Here is a 27,345-nt window from a genome sequence, read left to right on the forward strand (position 1 = left end):
TGTGTTGATCCCCTTTTAACTGGGCTGTCCACCAACTGCAAACACAGATAAAAGGTTGATTGGGAAATTTTTCTTTGACACCTGAAATCTTTTGAGTTTTGATAGGGCATAGGAGATTTTGTTGTTTGGATGTTGTTGTCGTTTGTGTTGTTCCCCTTCCAATTTTAGGTGTCGTTTTTCCATCTTTTGAGTTTTAATAGGGCCGGGAAGATTTTGATGTTGTCGTCGTTTGTGTTGATCTCCTTTCAACTGAGCTGCCCACCAACTGCAAGCACAGATAAAAAGTTGATTGGGACATTTTTCTTCGACACTTGAACTCATTTGAGTTTTGATAGGGGGGGGAGATTTTTCTGTTTTGATGTTGTTGTCGTTTGTGTTGTTCCCCTTCCAATTTTAGGTATCGTTTTTCCGTCTTTTGTCCCTTTGGCTTTGCCTTTGCTTTGGGCCTCCATGTAGCCCAAGCCCAAATCGACTATTGATTGAGCATTGACTAATTGACCAATGACGGACTCTCTTACAAACAACTCTTCCGAAATCTCGTTGGATTCTCCGTCCCAAACAAGTCCTCTGAAATTCCGAGAAAATGAGTGACCTTAAACCCCACTCCGTCGACTACGCTCCGTACCCGAAGCTCGACCCGAACGACGTCGCTCGGCCTCCCCAGCCCGAAACTTGGACCTCCGTCTCCATCGCCTCCGAACCTCCGCCAACGCAACCGGAATTGCCGCCGGCGCCGCCGATCTCAAATCCGCCGGTACACGCCGAGGCTAGAGTGCCGATCCCAGGAGACGCCGCCGCTCGAGCGCCGATCCCAGGCGACGCCGCCGCAGCAACTTCCATGCCGCCGGAGTCCAATCCCTACGTCGCCACTCCGGAGCCGCCTCCCTCGTCCTCCGTCAAGAGTGAGTAACGAACCCTCCTCGTTTATACAAATACAAATGAAGAGTTTGGATCTATTTGGAATGAGGATACAACTAAAGCCAATACAAATGGGAATTGCGATTCAACTAGGATTAGGCTTTTCAGTTTGATTATTTATGTGTGTTATACATGTATACGTGTATTTACGTTAGGGTTTTGTTTGAGTTGAATTTGAATTTGGCGGTGTTGCTGTGGAGGTTGTAAATTGCGATTTATTTGTGTCGTTTTGTTTGGTTGTGATATTAGATAAGATGGATTCAGTGAAAGATGTTCTTGGAAAATGGGGGAAGAAGGCTGCTGAGGCCACCAAGAAGGCCGAGGATCTGGCTGGAAACATGTGGACACACTGTAAGCATTCGATTCCTGTAAATAATGTGCTTCTTTTGAGTGTTTTAGATGTTAATTTGAGATCGTAACTGTCTAATGCACGCACTAGAATTATGTATAAGCCAATATAGTTGATTGCCATTAACAACTGATTTGATTACTGTGTTGTAACTTGTAAGGGTGTTTGTTTTGTTTTTGTTTTTCTCAAAACTATTAAGCAATTGCACGACATTTCTATGTGGAGCATTCTGGTTTTTGGACAGTAGGAGGTATGTGTTTTGGGTCTATAACTCGTTTATCCAGTTATGTAATATGGATAGTTGATCTTAATTGACAATATGATTTAGCCTTGTACAAGGTTTTATTTATTTTCATCCCTATGAGGACACCTTGGTGCTCAAGGTACCACCTTCAAAGGGCCCTCATTCCACGTTAAAGCCAAGTTGTGTCCCCTAGTTGCCTAAAGAAAATAAGAACAAGGTTTATATTCTTTTTTTTCTGAGCCTATTGGCTCAGGATGGAGACGGCAAACCTAGATGTTTACCTTTTTTGGTGCGTCAACTGAATCACGTATTTTTCCGATTACAACTATTTCCACAGAGAATTTAACTAGGTTTGAACTCTGACCTAAGTGTTTTTTGTGTTAACCAATCCTTTGGTACTGGGAGTTGGAATGCAGAAATGGTATCAATATGTGTGCTTTTTGTTGGAAGTGGATCTTAAAGTTGTGGATTTTGCCTCTGGATTACTTTTCACTGACTTCCAGCTTGTCACATTATGGTCTTGTTCCTCATTTTTGTGACTATTCTTATTCTGTAGTTGCAGCAGTTGTAGTAGGAACCATGATAATTTCTGGGTTTGAAATCATTGCTGGATTTCATACTCAGTAATTCTCAACTGTTTAATTTATGAGACATAATATGTACTGACCTTTCCCTGATCTAGTGAAAACGGGACCAAGTTTCGCTGATGCTGCTGTGGGAAGGATTGCACAGAGCACAAAAGTACTTGCAGAAGGTGGCTATGAGAAGATCTTTCGACAAAATTTTGAGACTGTCCCTGAGGAGCAACTTCTAAAGACATATGCTTGCTACCTATCCACATCTGCTGGCCCAGTAATGGGAACTATATATTTGTCAACTGCAAAGCTTGCATTTTGCAGTGACAGTCCTCTTTCATACAAAGTTGGTGATCGGACTGAATGGAGCTATTATAAGGTATAGTGGATTGGTTTTGCTTGCTCATTGGTATTCAACCAGTTGCCATCTTTCTTTGCTTGAGTTACGACCTAGGAGCCATTGCTGCTAGGTTTGATGCTTGCCAATTTTGGATAGTGAAATTTGAATTTTTATCATATTATTTTTCTCCTGCATATCATATGATTTGACATTATAATCGAAGAGTAAGTTATGCTGACCTTTTGAGGTTAGTGCAGGCACAGGAACCTCCGTTCTATTTCAGAAATTACACTAACCTCTTGTGTCATTTTAGGTTTTAGAAAAATTTCTAGTGCTGGATGTACAGTTCTTAGTTCTGAGATAGGTTTTAATTGAAAATAGAAATTTCCCTTTTTGATAAGTTTGTAGAATGACTATAACTATATTTTTGAGAATATTGACCCACATATGATAGATTTGTTGAACTTATTTGTATATCTTAAAGATATTAGAAGTATCGAAAAATATGCTATTATCAACTTTTTCATAAATATTTTTAAGATTTACTGTACTAAGGGAGGTTATTATAATTTCTTAAAATGAGGTTTCTGCAATTTCACTTATCCTCAGTGGAGGTACATGTAATTTACTCTATAATCTGTAAGTTTTACAATACACTCCTTGTGCCACCTTTTTATTCTTTCTTTTTGCCCGGTGTTATGGTGCTAGAGTAATTGCCTCCAATTGTGTATTCCCTTTATGAGTTAATTGAGGCAGAGGAAAGAGGAAGACTTCAACAAATCCCCTAGTTCTTAGTTTATGAATTATGTGGTGATTGATGCAACCGTTGATGTCACAGTTTTTTGAAGGCTAATTGACTGAATGGCCTATTGTGACGATTTAGAAACAATTTTAAAGCGGAATCACCCAGTGCTTCTTCAGGAAGTCCTAAAAAAAAACTGTTTTCAGTTCCATGAAGTGTTAACGCATTTCCAAAAGTAGTGTCAACGCATTTCACACGCAAGTACGCAAGTAGGTAGTGTCAAAACTAAATTGTCTGTGTAACTGTTTAACCTTCTAGTGCAGTATATTCATTTGTTAAAATTGTTTACCCTTCTTTTTATAAGAGGGCTAGAACACAATCTTTTTGACATCGCAACCTAAATCCTGAGTTAGGTAACTCAAACCTTGCGTATGTATGTATCAACAGTTAAATAAGAGGAAATATGCTCTTTGGAAGATAATATAAATTTTGCTTTTCCTAAAATATTTTTGCTTTTTATATCATATCATAACACTTTTGATCACGTGGTACACCACTTTCATTTTTCTGCATATCATAATCTTGCATGTTTCCTTTCATATGTAGGCGGTTATTCCATTACATCAGCTGAAGGCAGTCAATCCATCAACAAGCAAACTCAAAACAGCTGAAAAATACATCCAGGTCATATCTGTTGACAACCATGAATTTTGGTTTATGAGCTTTGTACACTATGATAGTGCTGTGAAACATCTTCAAGAAGCACTGCATCCTCCTCATCCCGAGCCCCACAGCTCGTGATGAGTATAAGGCCAAACCTTTGCCATGTTGCCAGGAAGACGTCTATGCTGATGAATTATCCTCCTGAATATGGAATATCTGAGCTATAATTTTGTATGCTGTATGTTCTTTTCATTTGTGGAATTGCTGCGACATAGTTGTTACTTGTTAGTAGAACCCATAGATTGTGATTTTACATTTCTGATTTGTTTGAGGGAAGTTTCAGTCAAATCTATATTTGTTGTAAATGACATTTGTGATTATATATATACATAATTGAGGTCATATTACGTACTTTGTGATTACTTTTCTGATATATTTGAGATTCAATTTTGGGCAATTTTATATAATAACCCTTTTTAATGAGAGATTTACTTTTTTGACCTTGGCAGGAAAACTCTTATATTTCATAACTCTTTGGTCATTTTATAACATTGGAAAAACACGGGTGGAATTAATTGGAAATAATAATGTGCAAGTGATTCAAATTCTTTTTCTTTTTTTTTTTTGTTAAATTTTTTATTGTTTAAGCGGCTGGGTTGTAGATAGAGAATGGGAAGAATATATCACATATCTCACTACATATTATATAGGGAGGAAGGAAACTTTCATTCATTCTTTTGTAAGGCAGTCCCAAAGGAACCATTCCTTTGAGCTGTCTCTCTGTAAATTCTATAAACTGGACTGAATTCTATTTATGTGACGAGAATTCAATAAAAAAAACAGTGGGAACTTCCATTTATTTGGACTCTCTCTCTCTCTCTCTCTCTCTCTCTCTCTCTCTAAGCCGACAATGGAAGCATGTTAAGTTGTCAGTCCAAACGAGGAAAATAAGTGATTGTGTCATTGTCTTTTTTTTTTTTGGCCATGATTGTGTCATTGTCTTTAAATCACTTGAAAGTTGAAACACAATTCACAATTGGGAACTTTTTGGTCCTCAAATGATAAAAAATATATGGGCCACTTTTTTCCCCCAACTACTCATCCCACAATCCACAAAAAGTTTTTTTTATTTTTTAAACGATATTAATTATTAAGGGAGGAAAATTTGAACTTTTTAGAGCATTAACTGTAGGTATAAGTAATTAAGTACTTTTAATTATTAGAACTACAAGCCTCCACATTTCTGAAACTGTGATGTTTCAAAAATGTTTCAAAACTGTAAGGCTTGATGTTTCAATCAGTTTTTGTAGTAATCACTCCACTTGTTCAAAATCTATACAATCTCGGGCAATTTACGTTTTTTTTTTTTGTGAAGAAAAGTCAGTAAAAATAAGATCGTAGAGTAAATCTGGATACCAATTTTCGCACAACAAAATACAAAGATGTTACTCATTCATTAAAAAGCCATTTATAGATCTTACAGACATATTAGCTGTAATGTCAGTCCTATTTGTATTTTGTGGTCAGGTAGCTCTTTTTTCATTGGATGGTGATTAGTGCAGAACACAGATACAGCCCACATGTTTAGAATAAAGCAGCAGCATTGAGCATTTGAGCTCATCCAAATTTCACATCATTTTCTGACATCTTCTACACTCCACTAGCCATACTATTTATTTATTCTTTACCACTTTCACCATTTTATTTTAGAGAAATTATAATTTTCGAGGTTTTCTTATGAGGTTTTTTTCTTTTTTGTCTGGAATTCTCAAAAGTTACAGTGACAAAATTCACAGAGGATGCTCACGTGCATAGTTATAATGGTAATTTTTTGCATGTTAGAGATCATCCATTTATGGATTTTGAGATTTCGGTGAAATGAATTGGGGTTAAAGTGAAAATTAACTCAAATTATAGGAGTTAAATTATGATTTGTTATTGACTATAGGGACTTGATTGCACATATTAAAATTTAATGTCCGGCATTTGAACACTCATTTAAAGGCGTCAAACGGGCCGGCCCAAGTAAATGTATAAGGTTAAGTCGAAGTTTTTAGCTCAATAGGCACGACACAAGCACAAAATAGGCCCAAATTAGACACAACTCTTTAATATATTTTTTTTTTTCATTTTTAAAGAACCTTTCAACAATAATATTCAATTCATGCCAAAAAAAGTTACTATTTAATTATAAAGAATAAAAATATCATAAGATTAGTTTTTTCATTTTAAGAAATAAAAAAGGCCTGTGGGCAGGCCCATTTAAGGCACGGCACGAGCACGAATGGCCTGCAGGCCGTGAGCTGTGCTAGGCCTAAGTCTTAACTATATGGATTAGCCCGAGCATGACACGAAAGCACGATGAGTTCACCTCTAAGCATTAACTATTCAATCCTGATTAGTTTCATTCACATAACTCATAAGCAAATCTGTACAACAAATTATCACCAATTTTCATATTCCCAAATTTCACAATATGATTCAAGTTGTAATCTTCCTAGCTCTTCTGTCATTGATTCATCAGCTATCTCATCCACTAAAATAAAAGACACTGAAATGAAGCACAAAATCAGTACCAAAAAGATAGATCATATTCTTCTATATGTGCTAAGTGGTGCAAATGTAGCATCCACATGAGCCTAAATTGAGGCTTTACACATGCTATGTAAACAAAATAGCATCCAAGATGATGGCCAAATTAACCAATGGTAATTGGTAAACATTTATATTGCAATATTTTCCAAAACTTAAGGGCCCGTTTGGTATCCTGTTCAAAAATTAGAATTTTTTTTTTCAAAAACAAAAAAACATGTTTTAGTCAAGAAAATATGTGTTTATCTTTACAGATTTTTTACTGTGTTCCTTGCTTGTACTGGTGGCCATTTTTAATGACTTTGATATCTTGATGAAGGTATCCAAACAAGTGAGAACTATAGGTTCTATGCCATATCAGCTGAGTACCCTGAATTCAGCAACAAGAATAAGACACTAGTGTTTCTTGGTAGACCATTTTCAAAAACAGTTTTTTGAAAAAAAATAATTAAAAAACAGGCTTCTTTTTAAAAATGATAAAATATCGTTTTTCTTTTACAATTCATTCTCCCTCAGCTGCCATCATTTTTAAAATTTAAAAATTATTTTTTAATTTTATATCAAACAAGTTTTCAAATTTTAAAAATTGATTTTGAAAACTCACATTAAAAAAAAAAATCGTAAATTTTTTAAAACAAATTTGATTAAGATACCAAATGGGCTAAGTTTCACATTATAGCATTTTGATTTCTGAAAACCAAGGTGTAATGTGAATTTTCGCTCAAATTAACTCCAAGAGTGCAAAATGTTACTAACTCCATAAAAATCAATGAATTAAGAAGTTGTCTGTTTTTTTTTTGTCAGAAATTGTCTGTTTGTTTATAAATAATTTGAAAGATGAGGGAAAAAGACAAAAAATTCTAATTACTTGGGTTGTCTTGGCAACTAAATTGAAGGGCAGCGTACGTGTTCACGCAGCAGATTCTTGAACATGCACAAATTAATTAATTAATTAGGGGATGGAGAATGAATTGCCAAAATTAATAGAACAAAACTATAAATATTGAAAACATTGCATGGGGATCTGAGCCTCCGAGGCTCTTTCACCAACCTATATCGATCATAGTTCCAACATTGATGAATTAACGATGACCTCCCAAAATTAAAAACCACAAATAATGAATTTATGGCTTAATAACTTCTTCAATTCAATTGATTCAGGTACTCGTTGAATCTCTCTAAGATAACATTCTCTTCTAAACCTTTTCTTTTTCACGATCATTTTTTGTAATTAAAATTTTGTCGATCTGGGCCATCTGGCTAAACAGTCTTTTTTAGTTTTTTCTTAATAAATAGTATGATAAGATAATTTTTTTTATATTATTGAACTGTGAAATTGAATTCCACATCCAATCACGAATTAACTTAATTAATAATTCAAAGTCAATTGTTTAGAGGACATAATTTTAATTAATTAACTTCTCACTAATGTGTTCGTTATTTTTTTTCTTGATATCTGCAAGTATGCACCGATCGAAACTCTTTGATAGCCTTGTTCATTCCATCGTTTCTGACATTCTGTTGTGTCGATCTTCAACATTTGTAACAGCAAAAAGAAAAAAAGAAAAAGAAAAGGAAATAAAGAAAACATATAGAGGAAAGTAAATGAATATTAGTAGTGCTAGACATCCCACATTTTTATACCATAATTTTATACCATTTTATGTGGCAATTACATGGCATTCATATATTGGACACTAAAAAATAAAAAAAATAAAAAAAAACTCTATCCAGTAAAGTAATGATACGTAAAATGATATAAAAATGTGGTATAAGAATGTAGTAAGTATAGCATTATTCAAATGAATATATATATATATAAGGGGAATGTTATTTACTTTTTTCTAATGTACCTTTTTCACCGACCTTCTCTTTTATTATTTTTATTTCATAATATATTTTTATAATTAGTATTATTTATTTTTTAGATCATTTTGTGAAGATCATTTCTATAAAAAATCAATCAAATTAAAAATCGTTTGGTTATATAACTGTAATTAAATAAACAGACAATTTTTGTATCAGTTTGACTCACCGTTTATAACCAAATAATTTTTTATTTAATTAATTTTTTACATAAATGATTTTTAAAAAATAATCTAAAAAATAAATAATTTTGATTATAAAAATATATTACGAAATTAGAATAATAATAAATAAAAAATGTGAGAAGATAGATTAGATAAGATGGATTATATTGCCCCATATATTATATCTATAAACTGAATAATTAGGAAAACGTAAAAGGAAGAAGAGGACAGAAACCAAGGTTGTGATTAAGACAGATGAATGGTGGTTTCAGAGTTTCAGTTGAGAGAGAAAAAAGTGCAAATATAATAGCAAAGAAATTAAAATTAAATTATTAAAAAGAAGCTAGAAAATAAAATAAAAAGTTAAAAAACCAATCTAGTGCAGACTGGTGTAAATAATAGGTCATCGATCTGATCATGAGATCACATGTGTCTGATTAGCTCTGAAATCAGTGGGTTTATCAGCTTCTTTCAGTTTCTGATCCAAGTAGTGTCCACAGAAATGCATATGGGAGGTTGCAGCCAAATTAATATGAGAGAGAGAGAGAGAGAGAGAGAGAGAGAGAGAGTTAAAGCTAAGGCGGTGATCATGGAAGAAAACAAGGATAAGATGACAATTGTGAATGAATGTACCACAACCCATATCCCCAAAAACCAGAAATTAAAATCCAAACAAAATTTAATTAATAAACAAAACAAAAAGCACCAGCTGCTTTCAGCTCTGCTCTGCATGCCATATCTATTATCTACACGTTTTGGTTACTGGACTAGGAGTTTTTCTGGGTGCTTCATCACCATACTATCATCATCACATCACCCTCATTAAGCTAATTACAATCCAGTTTAGCTTAGCTTAATTAGCTTAAGCTCACCCTTTTATGTTAAGGGTTTCTAGGGCAATGTGAATGGGTTCATAGAGCAACAAAGAAATTGAGATAGCTGGGTTGGTAAATAATTTGCATGCTTAGAGCTCTGAATCAAACGAAGGCATTGATATGAATTAGAGCAAATTAAATGGCCCATCAGCAACAATTGATATATTACAGTTAATTAGCACCAGAGGCAGAGACTAATATATATGAAGTAAGACAATTAAGTGATGAAGAAATAGAGAAAAATAAAGTATTGGAAGCAAGTGATGAAACCCTAGCTAAGCAAAGTTAAATTAATTATGATTAACAAGAGTAAATGAAAGGAAAATTCATTGACATTGCAATGGCCTCTAATTTGATACGTACAACTTAATTAATTTGTGAGTACGTTGCTAATCGATGATAATGTTTGATTGGCATTAAATTAGTGGCTGATGACTGCGATCTGTCTGGATCTTGAGCTAGCTAAGCTAAGCTAAGCTACTGAAACACTGACATGTTGTTTAATTCATTAGGGTTTCTTACCGTGGGTGTGCTTGTTGTTGTGCATCCAAACCTTGAGCACATGGCGCTTCAGCCCCGTCTCGGCGCACAACTCCTCCACCGCCGCCTCGTCGTGCTTCTGAATCCGCCACCCCACCCTCTCCGCGAACTCCAGCATCTTCTCCTTCTGCTCCTGTGAGAACTTCGTCCGAAACCTCTTCTTCATTCCTCCACCGCCTCCTCCGCCGCCGCTCGAGCTCGGATTTGACACGTAGTCCTCCCCCTCCTCCCTGCTGTGGGACCCTCCCCCGCCCCCGCCCGACGCCGCCGGTAGGGCCAGGGGGCGGTGATGCTGCTGCTGCGGCGTAGAGCTCAGGTGGAGGTACCCGGATGGCGGCGCAGGACGGTAGTATGCCGCCGCGAATTGCTGCTGCTGCTGGTGGTGGAGACTGTACGGCCCTCCTCCTCCGCCGCCTTTGGGCTCTTTGCGGTGGAAGTTGCGGTGGCAGTTGCAGGCGGCGCATTTCAAGGCGTCGAGGCTGCCCTCGTCACCCGCCGGCAGAAACTCGCCGCAACCATCCACGGCGTGGCCGCCGATGGTTACGGCGTGGTTCTTGAGGCACTCCCTGTACCTGACCGCCACGTTAGCGGTCAGGGTGGTGGGGCCCCTCTTTCTAGCGGTGGACGCAGCCCTATTACCCTCTTCTCCTTCTCCACCGCCCGTGGGCCCCATTTTGGGCCTGGAGACGTCGTAACCCGGCGGTGGTCCTGTGGGAATCTCCTCCATTTGATCCTCGTCTTGGTCTTCGTGCTCGTCGAATTCCATTAATCTTCTCTCTCTGTTTCTGTTTCTCTGTCTTCTCTGCCTTCTTTCTCTGTTTCTGTGTGAAGATCTACATGGCCGCCAGCTAGCTAGCAAGCTGCTGAAACCCAAAACCGCGAATCATCAGCAAACAGCTTGATCCACCGGAGATATGCATACATACAAATATATACATATATTTATGAATGACTAGCCAAACAAAACGAAATGTTTGTTTCTATTACATCTAATGCGTACATGGATATATATATATATATATATATTACGTAATAGAAATTAAAATAACAGTTCAATTTTTTCACTATTATTTATAATGGTTTTTTTTTTTTTAATTTCAGAGAATCAGAGAAGAAGATAAGAGGGAAGGAGAGAGTGTGGCCATCAATTCGCCCCTCTGCACAAAACACCTGTCTTATTAGTCTCACTCCCAAACCCTTTTCCTTTCAGTTACTTTTTACATATCTAAGCTGTTTTTATCACATTAAATAGTTCCAGGAGAAGATAATGCTTATATTCTCGGACTGTGAATCTAGATGCATATTTAAACAATCATCAATTTTGTAGTCTTGATTTACGGTTTGTCAATATAAATATTTTATATTATTGAAGATTATTCGACATTACCAAAACGGTAGTAATTCAAGAATTTTTATTTATTCACATTTTCTTTCGCACACACTAAATATTCTTAAATGATCACTTTCTCAATCACTCACACATCTCAAAATAGTACAAAATTAGTACATTAAAACTAGCTAGATTTTAAAACGGGCTGTATTTTTATAAGTTTATGCATGTCCTGTTTGTATGGCATGATCCGAACACGACGCGTTAACATATACGAGTGAAAAAATATCAATACAAACACAACAAGTAAACATAATAGGTGAACACGACATGACCCGTTTCACCCATCCTCAATTGACTCGTTTCAACTTTCAACCCATCATATTCATTTCACACATCAACGCTCGTTTCACCGGTTACAAAAAATAAGTAAACTATAATTTGTTAACTAAAAAAACAAGTCAATAAATGAATAAACTACTAAATTAAAAAATACATTTATTCTTAACCAATCCAAACAGATTTTGTGGGTTCTCTGAAACAACCAATTAACTTAGCGGGCCGGTGATTAACAAGTCCACATGATTTCAATACAACACGATAAGTCTCAACTCAAACACTACATTTTTCATGCATAATCATATCATATTAACAAGTCATGTACAATTGTATCATATCTAATTAAAACTGATTGCCAATTATTGTCTTCTAATTTTATCCATAATAAGGATGCCTATTATTGGGGTTTTTTGTTAGCTAGCTTTCAACACTCCTATCATTTCCTTTAGCTAATTACATTATGGCATGCACTATGGTCCTTTTTCCTTTTTTCTTTTTTTGGTTTTCCTTTTCTGTTGAGAGTTGAGACAGTCTTTTGTTTTGTTTTCTTTCCTCGTGGTAAAAGTAAGATTTGGGAATCACTTTCTCAGTAATAGCATGAAAATGGAAAAAGAAATGGCAGAGAAAGAGGACTACCCAGTTGGCAAATGGCAAGTATTCTCAAAACAATGATAGAGCACTGTAGCAGGGGTGATGTTTGGGAACAGGGATAAGATAGACCTGCTACCCTATAACCCAACCAGTATTCAAATCTCACAGTATATATAGTACAGCACTAGCTACTTAGTTAGGAAAAGGACAACACTAATCACAAAAACAGATCATGTTTTAATTAGTTTATTTTCCAACATAGAAGGAATTAATTATTATGAAATACTTAATTGTAATATAGGGCGGAAGTGTTAGGTAGGGTTGGTGGTTCAAGAATTGGGAGCAGAGATAAACTTAGGACACTGATTTTACATGGAAAATATTAAATTGTCGGCATTTCTGGGAGCTGCCTACGTGTCCTCCATTTTCAGACATCATGTTTATATATATGACGTCCTCTACCCTCAACACTTTTATATATACCTCGGGTGCTTCTATTCATTGATACCCTACAATTTCCTTTTTAAACCCTACAAATTTTTTTCAACATTTATAATCTCGTTTTACTCTTAAAAAACTCAACAAAACTACCCAATTAAGCAACCCATTACCCACAACCCGACATCTCCTCCTCCCCTGCAACTCCAGTTCTCAATTTGTCACGCACTCCTCTAATACGTTAGGGCTTAATTTTTATATAAGAGTTCATTTTTAGTACATTGTTTATATGACATACAAATACATTTAATTTGAACAATCTATATCTTAATAATGAAAATGTGAACTCATCAACTTTCAAGGATCAAAAAAACATTTGTGCGCCATATTGTAGAATTTTCAAAAATAAAGAAATAATGACAATGATAGTCGAATATATAGTTATATACTTTTTTCATTATTATATACTTTATAAAAAAAAAAAAAAAAGGGTTACAAGTCATGTTGTTTGGTGACAAGTTTAATAAATTTTAGAAAGGACACAATTTTATTTGCCTACATCAGTTTTGAGGATAAGAGGGTCCTCAAGCCAAGCATTGTTCTTTTTTTATTGAACTAATTTCTTGTAAAATTATTTTTAAGGGAGACTTAAAAGATAGGTAATTTGAAGTATAGGATCAGTGGATCACGCTGTAAAATGAGTAAAGAATTATTAGCATCCTAGTAAATCATACCAAAGTGTGACTTAACATTGTTTCTTTATATCCAGGCCCAAAATAAAATATTGTTTCTCTATACACATGAATGTTTTCTTGTTAGACATTCTAGCAATATAAGTATTTTATGTTGTTATAATTAAACATCTTATATAGTTATATTGCAACACTCTTGTACAAGAAAAAAAAGAAAGAAAGATATATATGCACATAAATATTATATCATTAATTAATTAACTTTTAATTAAATGGGTGGTTCAAGTTTGTATAAAAAAAAAAGTGTGGTTTAAATTAAACAAAGCATGACTTTGTGCTTTGACTCAAAGTAAGACAACTATATATATATATATATAGGAGCTAATACTTGTGCCTTGACTCAAAGTAAAGCAACTATAGCACGCAGGACCTAGCTTGTGTCTTGAGTGAGAGTAAAGCAACAATAATAGGACCAGCTAGTAGTACTAACAGATCAAATACATATAAAAATATATTGTAAATTTGTAAGGAAACTCCGGTCAGTTTGGTAATTTTCTTTTGTTTTATTTATTTGGAAAGAGAGGGTGAGAGGAAATTGGAGAGGAGAGAAGTTAGTAGTACTCTTCAAATCATATTATAAAGTCTCACAATCACACACATGGATCATATTTCACCAACAAAACAAAAGCATATATACCCATCAATATTCACCCACATAAAAGCATCAAAATTGGACTGGGATCCATTGGACAAAACTGCAATTAATTAATTTGGCTCAATTTTTTGAGTTTCGATCGATTGGAATTAATGCACTGTGAATATATTTGTGATTGTGAAGATCGAAGTACTACTAGTCTAGCTACTATTACTGAGTTGTTGTTACATGTGTACGTATGGATTCATGATCAATTTGCTGACAAGAATGTCGACCGATTATGATTGAGGATGCAATGCACTCAGAAATCTGGACTTGTTTGTTAAGTGGACTGGCTCTAGCTAGTTTCTTGAGGTCCATACAACACATTTGCTAGAGCATTTTTTTATAGACATGGATATGACGATAATAACATATTAATTAAGTGATTAAACAATTTTTTATTAAATTAAAAGTAATTTTTAAAATAAAGTGAAAAAAATAAGTCGTTCAAATGATTGAATCACATTACATGTATCTTCTAACAATGCTGTCTATTTTTTTTGTGTAGAAGATGGATAATTCATTTTAAAAAAACTCTTCAAATCGTATAATATATATGATGTCTAAATTCTACGAAGTATAAACTATTTCTTAAGAAAGAAACATATATCCATTTTATTAGTTATAGAAAGATTATTATGTGCGTCCGATACAATATTATTTACGCTCTTAAAATTGTGCGCAAAACTTAACTTACTTTTGCATGATGAGTTTTACGTACATGATTATGTTAATATCCAGTGCCAAAGATTCAACACACAATAAAAATAACTTTTTTTTTTTTTCCAGCATATATGTTTGTATGGTAATCAACAAAGAGAAGATTAATTCATCAATATTTAAGTGAAGCTTAGCATTCAAGCCAGCGCATGTAGCAAAGAAAAGGACTCGATCGAGAGAAGGCCAACCTTGCTGAATGTTCCTTGGGACTTGAAGACAACAAGTGTCCAATGAAGAAACTAACAAACAATTAAGAGAATTGCAAAGATTGTCCTATATAGCCTACTATGAGATCATTGAGATGCAACTCCCCAAGCAAATAATAATTTTTAATTTTTTAATTTAAGTGATTTGTCTGTGATTGAACAAATTGAGAGTTTATTTTCAAAATTTAATTTCCTTGTTACCTAAAAGATATATTATGTTAGATAATCATAGTTGATATTATGTTAGATAATCATAGTTGATCTTAATGTGGAAATGGTAAAATTTTTAAAATATATGATGAGAGGAATATTAAATAAGGAAATGTTCATCAAATAACTCATTTTAGTCATGAGTTCACTATTTTGACCCATGTTTTGAAAACTTAATTACAAAACCAATTAATTCTCTGAGCTTGCAAAATGACCTGAATACATGCACTTATGGAGTCATAGGTGATATATATGAATTAGATGAAGATTAAAGCACAAGGACGTACAATATATTGTCGAGTACGTGGTTAAGCACAAGTGAACAGTTCACCCCGATTGTCACACGATCAAAGATGCACACAATATCATTCTAAAGCAGAATCCATTCTGTGATCTATAACTTTAGGAACTTTTGGGCTCTATATTCATCCACAAAAAACATAAATTCTTAAAATTTTAATGTAACTAATCATATGACTTAGAATATAGTCAGATAAATATTTTTAAAAATAGGTGATGAGAGATATAGACGTATAAAACATAACTCAAAATCAGTACATCACTCTCATATCAGGCAGCGACTGTAGTGTAGGGTACAGCTTTAGTAGTGTGTGGTGGAGGGCATGAAATTAGCTAGCTAGCTAGGACACTCGCAAGCTCCACTTACCAATAGTCCGTACGTACTCTTGATTTTTCGTTCTGTTTCAGAAGCTTAATTTGGTTTAAAACGGTAGATATACTCATATACTCCCTCTATCTGGTGTTCTGCCTTTTGGCTTTTCAATGGATTTATGTTTGACCAAAAAAATTAAAATGTAGATTTTTTTGTTTTATTTTCTTCTTTTTCATGTTTTTGTTTCAAGCGTGGGGTTACTGTGTGAGTGAGTGAGTGAGGACCGAGGAGAGAGAGAGAGAGAGAGATGGATAGTGACTATGACAAGATGGAAAAAGGAGTACGTGGGGAGCCTTTTCATGCTTTTTGGCAGCCTTTCCATATTTTCTTCTCTACTCCTGCGGTCCTGCCATCCCAATTAATTAATATCACTCACACACACTTGGTCCTACCCATCCTTCTCCTCCTCCCACCTCATTGGATTTGGGCCCTCCCTCCTCCGATAAGAATGTGGAGTGTGTTGTCTAGAATCTCTTTAATACTAAACTAGATCGATCCAAAAACTTGTATTTTTCATTGACAAATTCTTCTTTGTTTATTATGCTAATTAGAAAAATATTATATTGTGTAAGTAATTATAAGGGTCTTGAGTCTTATAGATGTAAATGGAAATTGAGATAAAGAATGAGTCGATTGACCTCGAAAATTCACCATGGCCAAAAACGACATAAGAATATTGTGATAACATGGATTGCCAAACCCACCTTGTTCGCACTTATAAGGGAATTCCATGTTACAAGGAAAGTAATTCAACTTACTCGATTTGATTAATCCACCAATGCATGGGATTGAGACTGTATTTGGAAAGAGCCCTTTGACATAATCTCTAAGATCAAATCATGGTCAACCTTTTTGGGCTCTGTTGAGCACAGTCTACCAGCCCAGCCCAATCTCTTATATTTTTGTTCTTTTATATTTTTTTATTTAGAAAACAGCTTCATAGCTGACTATTTTTGGTTGGCAACTTGGCATTGTATTTTGTTTTCTTCAAGTCACATCTGAAATGACCATATTGAACACCACAACGTTTGGTCAGCACCAAATCAGTAAGAACAACAGAACTAACAATTTAATACAATCGACCGTAACCATAAGCTGACTTAATAGCTGCAATTACCCGTGGATGCTATCCTACAAGGTTTAACAGTTAACATGAACAAGGCTGAATAATACTCGTACCCATCTTTATATCTTGTTGGCGATCCAAGATGAAGTCCTCCTTCTCAATTTCATCAAGAATGATCGCCGTTGGCAAATATTCTTCTTGTGAGAAATTTGACACCAACACAAACCCAATAAGTCCATGATCAATGTAACATTAATAAACCCAATAGTTGTGTTGCCTAGTCCACAAAAGCAATTATGAAAGGATCTCTTAGCAATAGTATAGTATTGATTGTACCTAAAAATAACACTTGGGCTATTTGGGGCAAGATGGCCAAGAAGTGTTGTTGGGCCATATCTATTAAAAATTCCATTAAAAGTTGATCACATGATCACGTTTTGGCTCATTCGGATTGGGCGGGTTAGCAAGGTTGGGTGGGTTGATGCCCACCTCTAACGATTATTACTCTCTGCACTATTCAGACTATCTTAAGAGTTAAGACCCATATATAACTATAATTCTTAATAATTACTATGAAAGGCCGGAGTGCCAAAAATTATTGATCGTTCACCCTCCACTTAAACGACAGCGTTTGGTTGTGACATGTATTTAGGATACAAATTTGAGATCCCTAGTAGCACTCATGAATGACAAACTGTGATGGGTCGGTTCCTAATCATCTTGGACTCTTGGGCCTCTTGTAGTCTTGCCCTATTTAATTGGTAGCATTAAAAAAGCCTTAAAGCCTGCCCGACATAAAACTTTGGTTTCTTGTTAGCTTAGCTGAAAGTAATTATTATGGTTTCTTGTTATCTTAGCTCAAAATAATTTAAAATTTTCCACAGAGGACATGAGAGAATGAAAAAAATAAAATTAAAAGAAAGGAACGTCCACGGTCAACCATCTAAAACTTATATTTAAAATAAAAATAAGAGACTAAATATTAGTTAGATAAATTTATTTATTCATGGGAGAAGAAGAGTAAGAGGAGTGTATTCAATTAGGATTTTAATGAAATTTTGTAGAGTTTTTAAAAGTAATTGACTTTGGTAGAGTTAATAGATTGTAAATGACTTTCATAAACTCCACATAAACTTTGACAAAATTTTATTTAGAGTTTTAACAAAGCTTGCTTGACTTTTTTTCATAGATTTTGATGGATTTTTATTGACTTCTAATAACTTTGATATAATTTTTTATTGTTTATTTTAAGATTTTTTTTAATATGTTTTTTATTTTTTTGTCCTCCATGAGTGTGTGGAATGAGAATGAGCTTCAAAACTGAGATGCATGCTTAAAGTGCCCCATGCTGTGTTGGGAACGTCTTGTTAGCTTAGCTCAAAATAATTTAAAATTTTCCACAGAGGACATGAAAGAATGAAAAAAATAAAATTAAAAGAAAGGAACGTCCATGGTCAACCATCTAAAACTTATATTTAAAATAAAAATAAGAGACTAAATATTAGTTTGATAAATTTATTTATTCATGGAAGAAGAAGGGTAAGACTCGAATTTCTATTGTGGCCATGTATGTGAGAGTAAAATATTTTACGGTGGTTAGAAATCATTAGAAATTAGTTTGATGATTTAATTGAAGAAAAAAAAATTGCATATGTCAGCTCTTATTGAATCAACTATTTGGCTTATTTGTGAGATATAGGTAGTTAGGAAGTGGTTGTTGACAATTTAAAAACAGTAGGCCAAACAGATTCAATAATTTTATGGTCAAATGTATGAATTGGCTTATTTTATTTGATAAGTTGAACTTGAATGAACTAGACATTGATTGGGCTGTTGCAGGCTTAGTTATTTGGACAAGTTGGTTGGTTTATTTGGGAAAAAAAATATATGTATAAAAGAATTAACTGACTTTGTTAATAAATGAAATGTTTTCTTTTTATTACATCCATGTTCAAACTTAGAATCTAAACTTTTTTATTCACTTAAACTAAAACTTTGGATAAGAATGAGAAGATTTTAAGTTAACTATAAAAAAAAAAAAGAAGAATGTTATTTGGTACTCACATTTAGGCATATCAATCAAAATTACAACATTGCATACATTTACCGGGTTATCAATATAGTTTCTTATGGTTATGGTGATATTGGGCATAAGAAAGATAATTAAGAAAAGTAGAAATGCTATATTACTTCTCATTTTCTTATAGATTTCAATTTTTTATTTTTGGTTTAAAAAACGAGTAATTGATGTTCAACATTCTATAATAGATGTATTTCTCTCAAATCTATTCTAACAAAAAATAAAATAAAATTATAAAATCCACTCTTCCCCTTTTCAATCTAGTTTAAAGATTGATTGAAATGGATGTTTCATATTAATTAATTCAGTTGACATCCATGAACTTCACCAAAAATGAGTAAAGTTAACTCACCATGCAAAAAATGTGATGACAATTATATTGCATCAAATCATGATTAGGATGGTATGATTAATCATTGAGTCACATGAAAGTATTGTATCTTCTAAGTCCCCCAAAAAACATTAACCTTTTTTTTTTAAAGTTTGGATTAAAAAAGAGATGACATGGCCCACGTGGGACCCACAAAAAAGAAGCATCCAATGAGAGTTGTACAAATCAGTATTACACCAAGCCCCTATCATGATTCATACCCTTAAAGTCAAAACTTGTACCGTAAATCCGGAACCGTAAAACGAGCACCTAATTATGATAATTCAATAGCCGCGAAAACGCCGTCGGATCGAGGCCACACGGCGTCGTATTGGAACAGTCCAAGTGAAAAACCGGCTTAACTGCCTGAATTTGACAGCGGGTAAAAAATTAACGACTCGATTCCGTTAGTACGGATAGGCGTGGGAGCGTCGGTGGTCGTTAACCGCAGGTTATTTTTTGCGGTTAAGAGAGAGAGAGAGAATTGCTTTGTATATAAGCCACACCGAAGCCGAAGGCCTACGTTTTCTCAAAGAGAGAGAGAGAGAGAGAGAGAGAGAGGGCTCTGTTGGGAGACGCGCAGAGAGCTAGCCATGGCTCAATCAAACGACGCCGTCTCCCTCGATATGGAGAAGATCTATCTTGGTGGAAAGGTTCGGGCTTTTGGCTTCAAAGATTTGATTTTTGAATTTTTCTTCCTATCCGTTTTTGTTGCTTCTATTTTTTCTTTTTGGTTTTGGGTTTCGGTTTACGAGCTGAGCGCTTAAGTTAATTCATATGAAGCTGTTTGGCATTTGGCAAAATTTGATTTTTATGGGGCATTTTCTTTTTCTCCTTTCTTCTTGGGTTCGGATTCTGGAAGCCTGGTTTGTAATCTTTGCAAAATTTGATTTTGCTGTTTTCGAATTGTGGGTTTATTGCCTGTTTGGTTACTGGGAAAAATAGGAAAAGAGATGGGAAAGTCGCATTTTGTATTCTGGGTTCTTTGTTGTTCCCGACCCTCGGCTCATAACGACTATTTGGCTTTGGTTTAATTTAGAGAACATAGAAATATTTAGTTTCTGATGTTTTCTAGATATGGGTTTTCTGAAAATTTAGTTTTTGGGATATTGAAGATATGGAAATGATAAATTCTAGGTCTGTGCATGTCATATGTGTTAGATTTCTTCATTTTTTTACATTTTTACCATTATTGATACAGAGAATCTTTCCTTTTACGTCTGCATTTTCTAATTGGGATTTTTCATATGTTAACATCTTCTTGCTTGAATTGCAATTTGCAATCTCCTTCGTCTGTTCTAAACTTCTAATGGTGAAGCTTCTTTTCTGGTATCCTTTTATATTAATCTTCTTTTTATCCGAAAGGGCTAGTCTACGAAGTATTGATTTAGACCCTTTTGTTGATGTCTTTGGAATTCAATGTCAACTGTGTTAGGGGGGTTTTATCTTTTCTCATTCACTTTTTTTTTTTTTTTTTTTTTCTGTTGTGTTTTGTTATTTTTTTGTCTCCTCTTTTTGATTCTTTCCTTCTCGTGTGATGTTCTTTACTGGAAATAAGTTGGTTTCATCTCTTGGGTTTATTCAAAGTGTTACAATCTATTGACGAAACCAAAGTTATACCTTTCTTTGTCTTATTTCTCTATTCTATTAACAAGTCTAGCTGTTACATTAACTTGTCATTTATATCATATATTTTTATGGGTTACTGATTAGTTTAAAGTCAATTTCTTCTTTAATATATTAGATTCCGTGCCCCTCTTTTGAACTGTCATCACTTTATTTTCTTCCTTTTTCAAAATATTGCAATGATTGATATCCACAACCACTTATTTGTTTCATCTATTTTTAACTATGCAATAGATGTGGCAAGTCAGTTTGAGCTCTCTGAAAAGGTATAAGTGCACATGGGAAGCTCTTCAGGGAATAAAATTATCTGGACAATCTGGATTTTCCCCCCTTGCTTGGACTTTATAGATAAGACACAGTAGATATCTCTCAAAGGCTATATGTTTAAGAAATATCATATACAGAATACTACGGTAGTAAAAAAGTTTAATATGCTGCTTTGTGATGCTTTCTTTGACAATTAAATTTAGTTGTTATCTGGAATCTGCATGCCTTTTTTTTTTTTTTTCTCTGTAATTATTACTCTGTAACTTATTTATCACAATTTTTTATCACCAGGAATATTTTATACGAACTGGCTGTGGTTCTGTCTCTGTTATAGTGTATGGAGACCAAGACAAGCCTGCACTTATCACTTATCCTGATTTAGCTCTAAATCGTAAGTGCAATATTTTTTGCTCTGGCTTCATTTTTCATGGTTTCAAATGACAATCTGAGTATTTACTTGTACTTATTTTTTTTCTTTTTTAAATTGAGCAGACATGTCTTGTTTCCAAGGGTTATTCTTTTGTCCTGAAGCAGCTTCTTTGCTGCTCCACAACTTCTGCATATATCATATCAGTCCTCCTGGCCATGAGGTCTGTAAATGGTTTTCTTGAGGGTTTCCATTATATTTGTTTCTCGAGATGTATTATTTTGTGAAGAATAATTTATGTAACTGAATGCTATTATTCACATAGTTTCTCTTTGAAACTTTCACAAGAGTTCTTGCAGTTAGGAGCTGCTTCTATTTGTCCCAATGATCCTGTGCCTTCTGTTGATGACCTGGCAGATCAGATCCTTGAGGTTCTCAACTTCTTTGGGTAATGATTAACACTGTTTTCACTGATCATGTTTTAATGTCATTTTATCTGATGAGTTCTTGCACAATAACTACTTTCTGATTACACAAACATCTCCTTGTTTAGGCTTGGTTCAGTTATGTGCATGGGGGTGACAGCGGGTGCTTATATCCTTTCCCTATTTGCTGTAGGTTCCTTACATTGTTTGCAACTATGTTTTACAATATTTCTATCTCAGTTCATTGATGAAGGTTTTGTACCACAGATGAAATATAGGGAACGTGTTCTTGGTTTGATACTTGTATCCCCTTTATGCAATGCGCCGTCTTGGACTGAATGGTTTTTTAATAAGGTTCTGGCCTATTTCTAAACCTAGCTGTTATTTTGATGATTAAATGTGAAATTCAATATCATACCTATACTTGTAATCTGCAGGTGATATCAAATATGCTATATTTCTATGGCATGTGTGGTTTGCTAAAAGAGTGTTTGCTTCAGCGCTACTTCAGTAAGGTATTATTGTGCTCTGACATTGTATCCTTTTTCTTCTACTTCTCCTACATTTGGTAGATTGAGTGATGAGTATACTCTATATCTCTACAGGAGGTTCGTGGTAGTGCTGAAGTTCCGGAGTCAGATATAGTTCAAGCATGCAGAAAAGTCAGTGCTCCAGCCAAATTTAAATTTCTTTTACTTGAACTGCATGTTTTCTGGAATCTGATTGTGTCTTTCTTCTTGTTCTTTATAAAGTTTTGGGTTTTTAAATGGTATTGCCTGTTTGATTTACTTGGCATGTTTGCTTCTTCAGTTGTTGGAAGAGAGGCAGAGCTCAAATGTTTGGAGATTTCTTCAAGCAATTAATCGGTAAACACTGCTGGAGTTGCTTTCTTATTTCACTTTTATTTTTTTTCCTCAACAGAGATAAATGCAAGATATTTTGATGTGCTATAACTTTATTCTGGCTTGCAGGAGACCTGACATAACTGAAGGGTTGAAGACGCTAAGGTGTCGCACACTTATTTTTGTTGGGGATAGCTCTCCTTTCCACTCGGAGGCTCTCCACATGACCGCAAAGTTGGATAGGAGATATAGTGCCTTGGTAGAGGTATGTTACATGGCATGGCATGTTTACTTATTTTGTGTCTGTCTAGCATGTAGTTCTTCTTCTCTCTCATCTCAGTAGATGTGCTTGATATGATTGTGCAAAGACTGAAAGAGCGTGTTAATTAGAGGATGGATGGGTTGTTCGTGCAGGTCCAGGCTTGTGGATCCATGGTGACAGAGGAGCAGCCACATGCAATGTTGATACCCATGGAGTACTTCTTCATGGGGTATGGCTTGTACAGGCCGTGCCATTTCAGTGACAGCCCTCGGAGCCCACTCAGCCCGTCTTGCATCTCCCCGGAGCTTCTCTCCCCAGAAAGCATGGGTTTGAAGCTAAAACCAATAAAGACCCGTGTTTCCCTCGGCTTATAACATTGGAAAAACACAGGTGGAATTAATTGAAAATAATAATGTGCAAGTGATTCAAATTTTTTTTTTTTTTGTTCTTTGTTAAATTTTTTATTGTTTAAGGAGGGTAGAAGCCGCTGGGTTGTAGATAGAGAAGGGGAAGAATATATCACATATCTCATATATATTATATAGGGAGGAAGGAAACTTTCATTCATTCTTTTGTAAGAGGCAGTCTCAAAGGAACCATTCCTTTGAGATGCCTCTCTGTAAATTCTATAAACTGGATTACTGGACTGAATTCTATTTATGTGACGAGAAATCAATAAAAAAAACAGTGGGAACTCCCATTTATTTGGACTCAATCTCTCTTCCTCTCTCTCTCTCTCTCTTAATTGTCATTTTCATTTTATTCAGCAGAGCACCATCAAAAAGTACAAATAATATTGCAGCCCATCTTTTTTTTTTTTTTGGCCAAGGATATTGCAGCCCATGTTATTATGCTTAGTTAGTTAAAATAACACAACAGTTGTGACGTAGTCATGAGTTGTCTGATGAATTATTGAGTTGAAATATATAATTTTGTAGTGTAGTGCCACTCTGTATTACATAGAACGTGGGTCGATATGGTTTTTGGAGTTATATTTGTGTAAAAGTGTTTGAATGAATATCCATATATTTTTTTTGGTAAAAATGAATATCCATATATTGCCCATATTGCAGCAGGCCACATTTCTGGTGCGAACGTTTCTATTCCGTCGGGAAATGAAGGCAAAAATAGCGAATAAAACGACGCCGTTGATAGCTCCAAGGCCATCATGGACCCATTGGGCCTATTAAGTTTGTTTAGGAAGGGAATGTGGGAAGGTCACTTTCGCGTTGTACGAGGAAACCTGAGACTGAAAAACCACTCATTTCTCATTTTTCGGAATAAAAAAAAGAAGAAAAAGAAAATTCAAAATAGCTTCCCTTGCAGTCTTGCAAAGCCTTATTTTCATGGGAATGCAATGCGTATCCTACGGACTGGTTTTCGAGGTTTGCTATTGCGAACAACCGCAATACAGGCCTTCCCGAAATCTCGTGCTGCTTTTAGTTCCATTAGTGCCGTTGTATCGTATCCAGGCCCCAATTCATGTACCACTGACACTGACCACTCTACGACGCCGTTTCTTGATGAGCGCTTTCAGAACATACTCCGAAAAGTGTCCAATCACAACCAGCCGAACCCATCATCACCTCCGGGAGTGAATTCAGACATGCAAAGCTGCAATTCGATGGATGCTCTTTCTTTGAAATGTGGGAGCTTTGGGTTTGCGCGTAACGTTTTTGATGAATTGCCTGAACGAGATGTTATGTCGTGGAATAAGCTGATGTTGGGGTTGGTAGATGAAGCATATAGCTACAAGTATATTGATTTTTATTGTCAGATGAGGAAGGACGGTGTTATGCCAAATGGGTTCGGCTTGGTGGCCGGTTTGAAAGCTTGTTCGATTAGCTTAGAGTTGGATTTTGGGTCACAGTTGCATGCAGAAGTTATAAAACTTGGGGTCTTTTTGGATGTGGTTGTTGGGTCTGCTCTGGTTGATCTTTATGCAAAGTGTGGAGAGCTGGAACAAGCATATAGGGTGTTCTTTTTTATGCCCAAGAAGAATGCTGAGTCATGGAATGCATTGCTTGATGGATATGCTAAGATGGGTGATTGGGAAGAGATTCTGGCATTGTTTTGCAGAGTAAAAGTTTCGGGGTTGAAGTTTAGTAAATTCACTTTGTTGACTGTGCTTAAGAGTTGTGCACACTTGGCAAATTTGAGAGGAGGTCAAGTCTTGCATGCTCTTCTGGTCAAGATTGGTTGTGAGCTTGATAAATTTTTGAGTAGTTGCCTTCTTAATGTGTACTCTAAGTGTGAATTGGCAGATGATGCACTCAGAGTCTTTGGGAGAATTAAAAATCCAAAAATAGTAGCCTGGAGTGCAATGATAAATTGCCTTGATCAACAAGGGCGAAGCCTAGAAGCGGCTGAGATGTTTTGCCAAATGAGACGCACAAATGTGACACCGAATCAATTTACCCTTGCTAGTATGGTAACTGCTGCTACCAATCTGGGTGATTGGCGCTATGGTGACAGCATTCATGCTTGTGTATATAAATATGGTTTTGAATCTGATAATTACATCAGAAGTGCACTTGTAACAATGTACATGAAAGTTGGATCAGTACAAAAAGGTTGGCATGCATTTAATACAATGCCTGTTAGAGATACAGCTTCATGGAATGCCCTTTTATGTGGAATTTACGACAGTGAAAGCTGTGATCATGGGCCAAGTATCTTCAAAGAGATGCTTGTTCAAGGTTTCAAACCTGATATATATTCATATTTCGGCATTCTAAGATGCTGCTCCAGCCTCTTAACTGTATGTTTCGCAAAGCAAGTACATGCCCATATTGTAAAGCATGGCCTAAACTCTAATAGATTCATAGGAACTGTTCTCGTTGAGATGTATGCCAAAGGCAGGTGTGTGGAAGATGCAGATGTAATTTTAAATGAGTTGATTGAAAGAGACCTCTTCACCTGGACAGTCATCATGTCGGCTTATGCACAAACAAATCAAGGACATAAGGCTATAAAGAGTTTCAGTCAGATGCAACGACAAGGTTTGAAGCCCAATAAATTCACTATCTCCAGCTGTTTGAGTGGTTGCTCCAGTTTAGCAATGCTAGAAAGTGGACGACAGCTCCATTCCTTGGCATTAAAGTCCGGACTGTCCAGTGATACATATGTTTCTAGTGCACTTGTTGCTATGTATGCACAATGTCGATGCATAGAAGATGCCAAGGTGATATTCAAGGGCTTGGCTTCAAGGAACACAGTCTCCTGGAATGCAATCATTTGTGGATACTCACAACATGGGCAAGGAAAGGAGGCTCTTGAAGCTTTTAAGATTATGTTAGATGAAGGTGTTCTGCCTGATGAGGTTACCTTCATAGGCGTTCTTTCTGCATGCAGCCACATGGGTTTAATTGATCAAGGGAAGATGCACTTTAATTCATTGAGCAAGGATTACAGGCTTACTCCTTCAATTGAGCATTGTGCTTGTATGGTCAATATCCTTAGTCGGGCCGGAAAATTTAATGAGGTTGAAAACTTTGTTGAGGAATGGAAACTCACACAAAATGCCTTGATTTTTGAAACCATTCTTTGGGCTTGTAAAATGCATGGGAATCTAGAATTTGGTGAGAGAGCTGCACAGAAACTATTTGAGCTTGAACCTGAAATGGACTATAATTATGTAATGTTATCTGACATATATGCAGCCAATGGTTGCTGGGAAGATGTTGCAAGGGTTAGGGCATTAATGTCTGATCGGAAAATTAAGAAGGAACCAGGTTGTAGCTGGCTGGTGGTCAATGCTCAAACTCATGTTTTTATGGCTCAAGATAGAACACATCCCATGACTAATGAAATTTGCATGCAGTTGGAAGGGCTGGCTCGATGAAGATTGAAAACTGAATTGCTCTGAAGATTGAGAATGATTTAGAGCATGAATATGTCATTTCTTATCAGAATATCTGGCGATGCATTGCCTCTTTACCATGGCTGGGATTCAGAGCATGACCTATTGGATAATTGTATCTTTGCCAAATTCTCTGGGTAACAAGTGATTTTAAGTTCCCGGCAAACTTGGGAACTTAAAATCACTGAAATAGGTGGAAGGACTCAATTGTATGATAGAATTTAAGAACTAATAAATCATATTCACCTTCACATATATGTGACTATGGACATTCTTTCGATGAGTGTTGTTTATGGGATACAAAGACAGGCTGCGGGTGCAGAACATGGGTATTATTTTTTTATGTTAAAGAATTGAATTCTATATTTTTTTATGCAAAAAAATCAACAAATGTGATACGCTCCGTCCAAAAGA

At 35.4% G+C, this 27,345-nt stretch overlaps 4 protein-coding genes across 4 annotated transcripts; 3 read left to right on the plus strand and 1 right to left on the minus strand.

The window, feature by feature from the left end:
* Positions 1 to 519: 519 nt before the first annotated feature.
* LOC147279577 (GEM-like protein 1) lies at positions 520 to 4,236 on the plus strand. Its single transcript, XM_086249979.1, has 4 exons — positions 520 to 902; positions 1,168 to 1,269; positions 2,194 to 2,465; positions 3,775 to 4,236. The coding sequence occupies exons 1-4, from the start codon at positions 584 to 586 to the stop codon at positions 3,967 to 3,969; spliced, it is 888 nt and encodes a 295-aa protein (XP_086106105.1). The 5' UTR covers positions 520 to 583; the 3' UTR covers positions 3,970 to 4,236.
* Positions 4,237 to 9,453: 5,217 nt separating this feature from the next.
* HB22 (homeobox protein 22) lies at positions 9,454 to 11,035 on the minus strand. Its single transcript, XM_086250142.1, has one exon. It carries the CDS (start codon positions 10,632 to 10,634, stop codon positions 9,837 to 9,839), a length of 798 nt encoding a protein of 265 aa, XP_086106268.1. The 5' UTR covers positions 10,635 to 11,035; the 3' UTR covers positions 9,454 to 9,836.
* An 8,784-nt stretch (positions 11,036 to 19,819) lies between these two features.
* On the plus strand, positions 19,820 to 23,779 carry LOC147279579 (protein NDL1-like). The gene is made up of 11 exons (XM_086250225.1): positions 19,820 to 19,933; positions 21,465 to 21,564; positions 21,666 to 21,763; positions 21,900 to 21,988; positions 22,094 to 22,154; positions 22,233 to 22,319; positions 22,403 to 22,480; positions 22,571 to 22,627; positions 22,776 to 22,831; positions 22,937 to 23,072; positions 23,222 to 23,779. Exons 1-11 carry the CDS (start codon positions 19,874 to 19,876, stop codon positions 23,441 to 23,443), a joined length of 1,044 nt encoding a protein of 347 aa, XP_086106351.1. The 5' UTR covers positions 19,820 to 19,873; the 3' UTR covers positions 23,444 to 23,779.
* Positions 23,780 to 24,215: 436 nt separating this feature from the next.
* LOC147279580 (pentatricopeptide repeat-containing protein At2g33680-like) lies at positions 24,216 to 27,255 on the plus strand. Its single transcript, XM_086250974.1, has one exon. It carries the CDS (start codon positions 24,238 to 24,240, stop codon positions 26,911 to 26,913), a length of 2,676 nt encoding a protein of 891 aa, XP_086107100.1. The 5' UTR covers positions 24,216 to 24,237; the 3' UTR covers positions 26,914 to 27,255.
* The last annotated feature ends 90 nt before the right edge of the window (positions 27,256 to 27,345 follow it).

The sequence above is a fragment of the Dryas octopetala genome, chromosome 7 (assembly GCF_963921425.1).
Source record: "Dryas octopetala chromosome 7, drDryOcto1.1, whole genome shotgun sequence".
Taxonomy (NCBI): Eukaryota; Viridiplantae; Streptophyta; class Magnoliopsida; order Rosales; family Rosaceae; genus Dryas; species Dryas octopetala.

Excerpts from the sequence above, each read along its gene's own strand:
- LOC147279577 (XM_086249979.1), top strand. The coding sequence starts at position 584 with ATGAGTGACCTTAAACCCCACTCCGTCGACTACGCTCCGTACCCGAAG. Across the intron at positions 903-1,167 it reads TCCCTCGTCCTCCGTCAAGA|ATAAGATGGATTCAGTGAAA; the intron begins GTGAGTAACGAA and ends TTGTGATATTAG. Across the intron at positions 1,270-2,193 it reads TGGAAACATGTGGACACACT|TGAAAACGGGACCAAGTTTC; the intron begins GTAAGCATTCGA and ends TCCCTGATCTAG.
- HB22 (XM_086250142.1), bottom strand. The coding sequence starts at position 10,634 with ATGGAATTCGACGAGCACGAAGACCAAGACGAGGATCAAATGGAGGAG.
- LOC147279579 (XM_086250225.1), top strand. The coding sequence starts at position 19,874 with ATGGCTCAATCAAACGACGCCGTCTCCCTCGATATGGAGAAGATCTAT. Across the intron at positions 21,565-21,665 it reads TCCTGATTTAGCTCTAAATC|ACATGTCTTGTTTCCAAGGG; the intron begins GTAAGTGCAATA and ends TAAATTGAGCAG. Across the intron at positions 22,481-22,570 it reads TTCAGCGCTACTTCAGTAAG|GAGGTTCGTGGTAGTGCTGA; the intron begins GTATTATTGTGC and ends ATATCTCTACAG.
- LOC147279580 (XM_086250974.1), top strand. The coding sequence starts at position 24,238 with ATGGACCCATTGGGCCTATTAAGTTTGTTTAGGAAGGGAATGTGGGAA.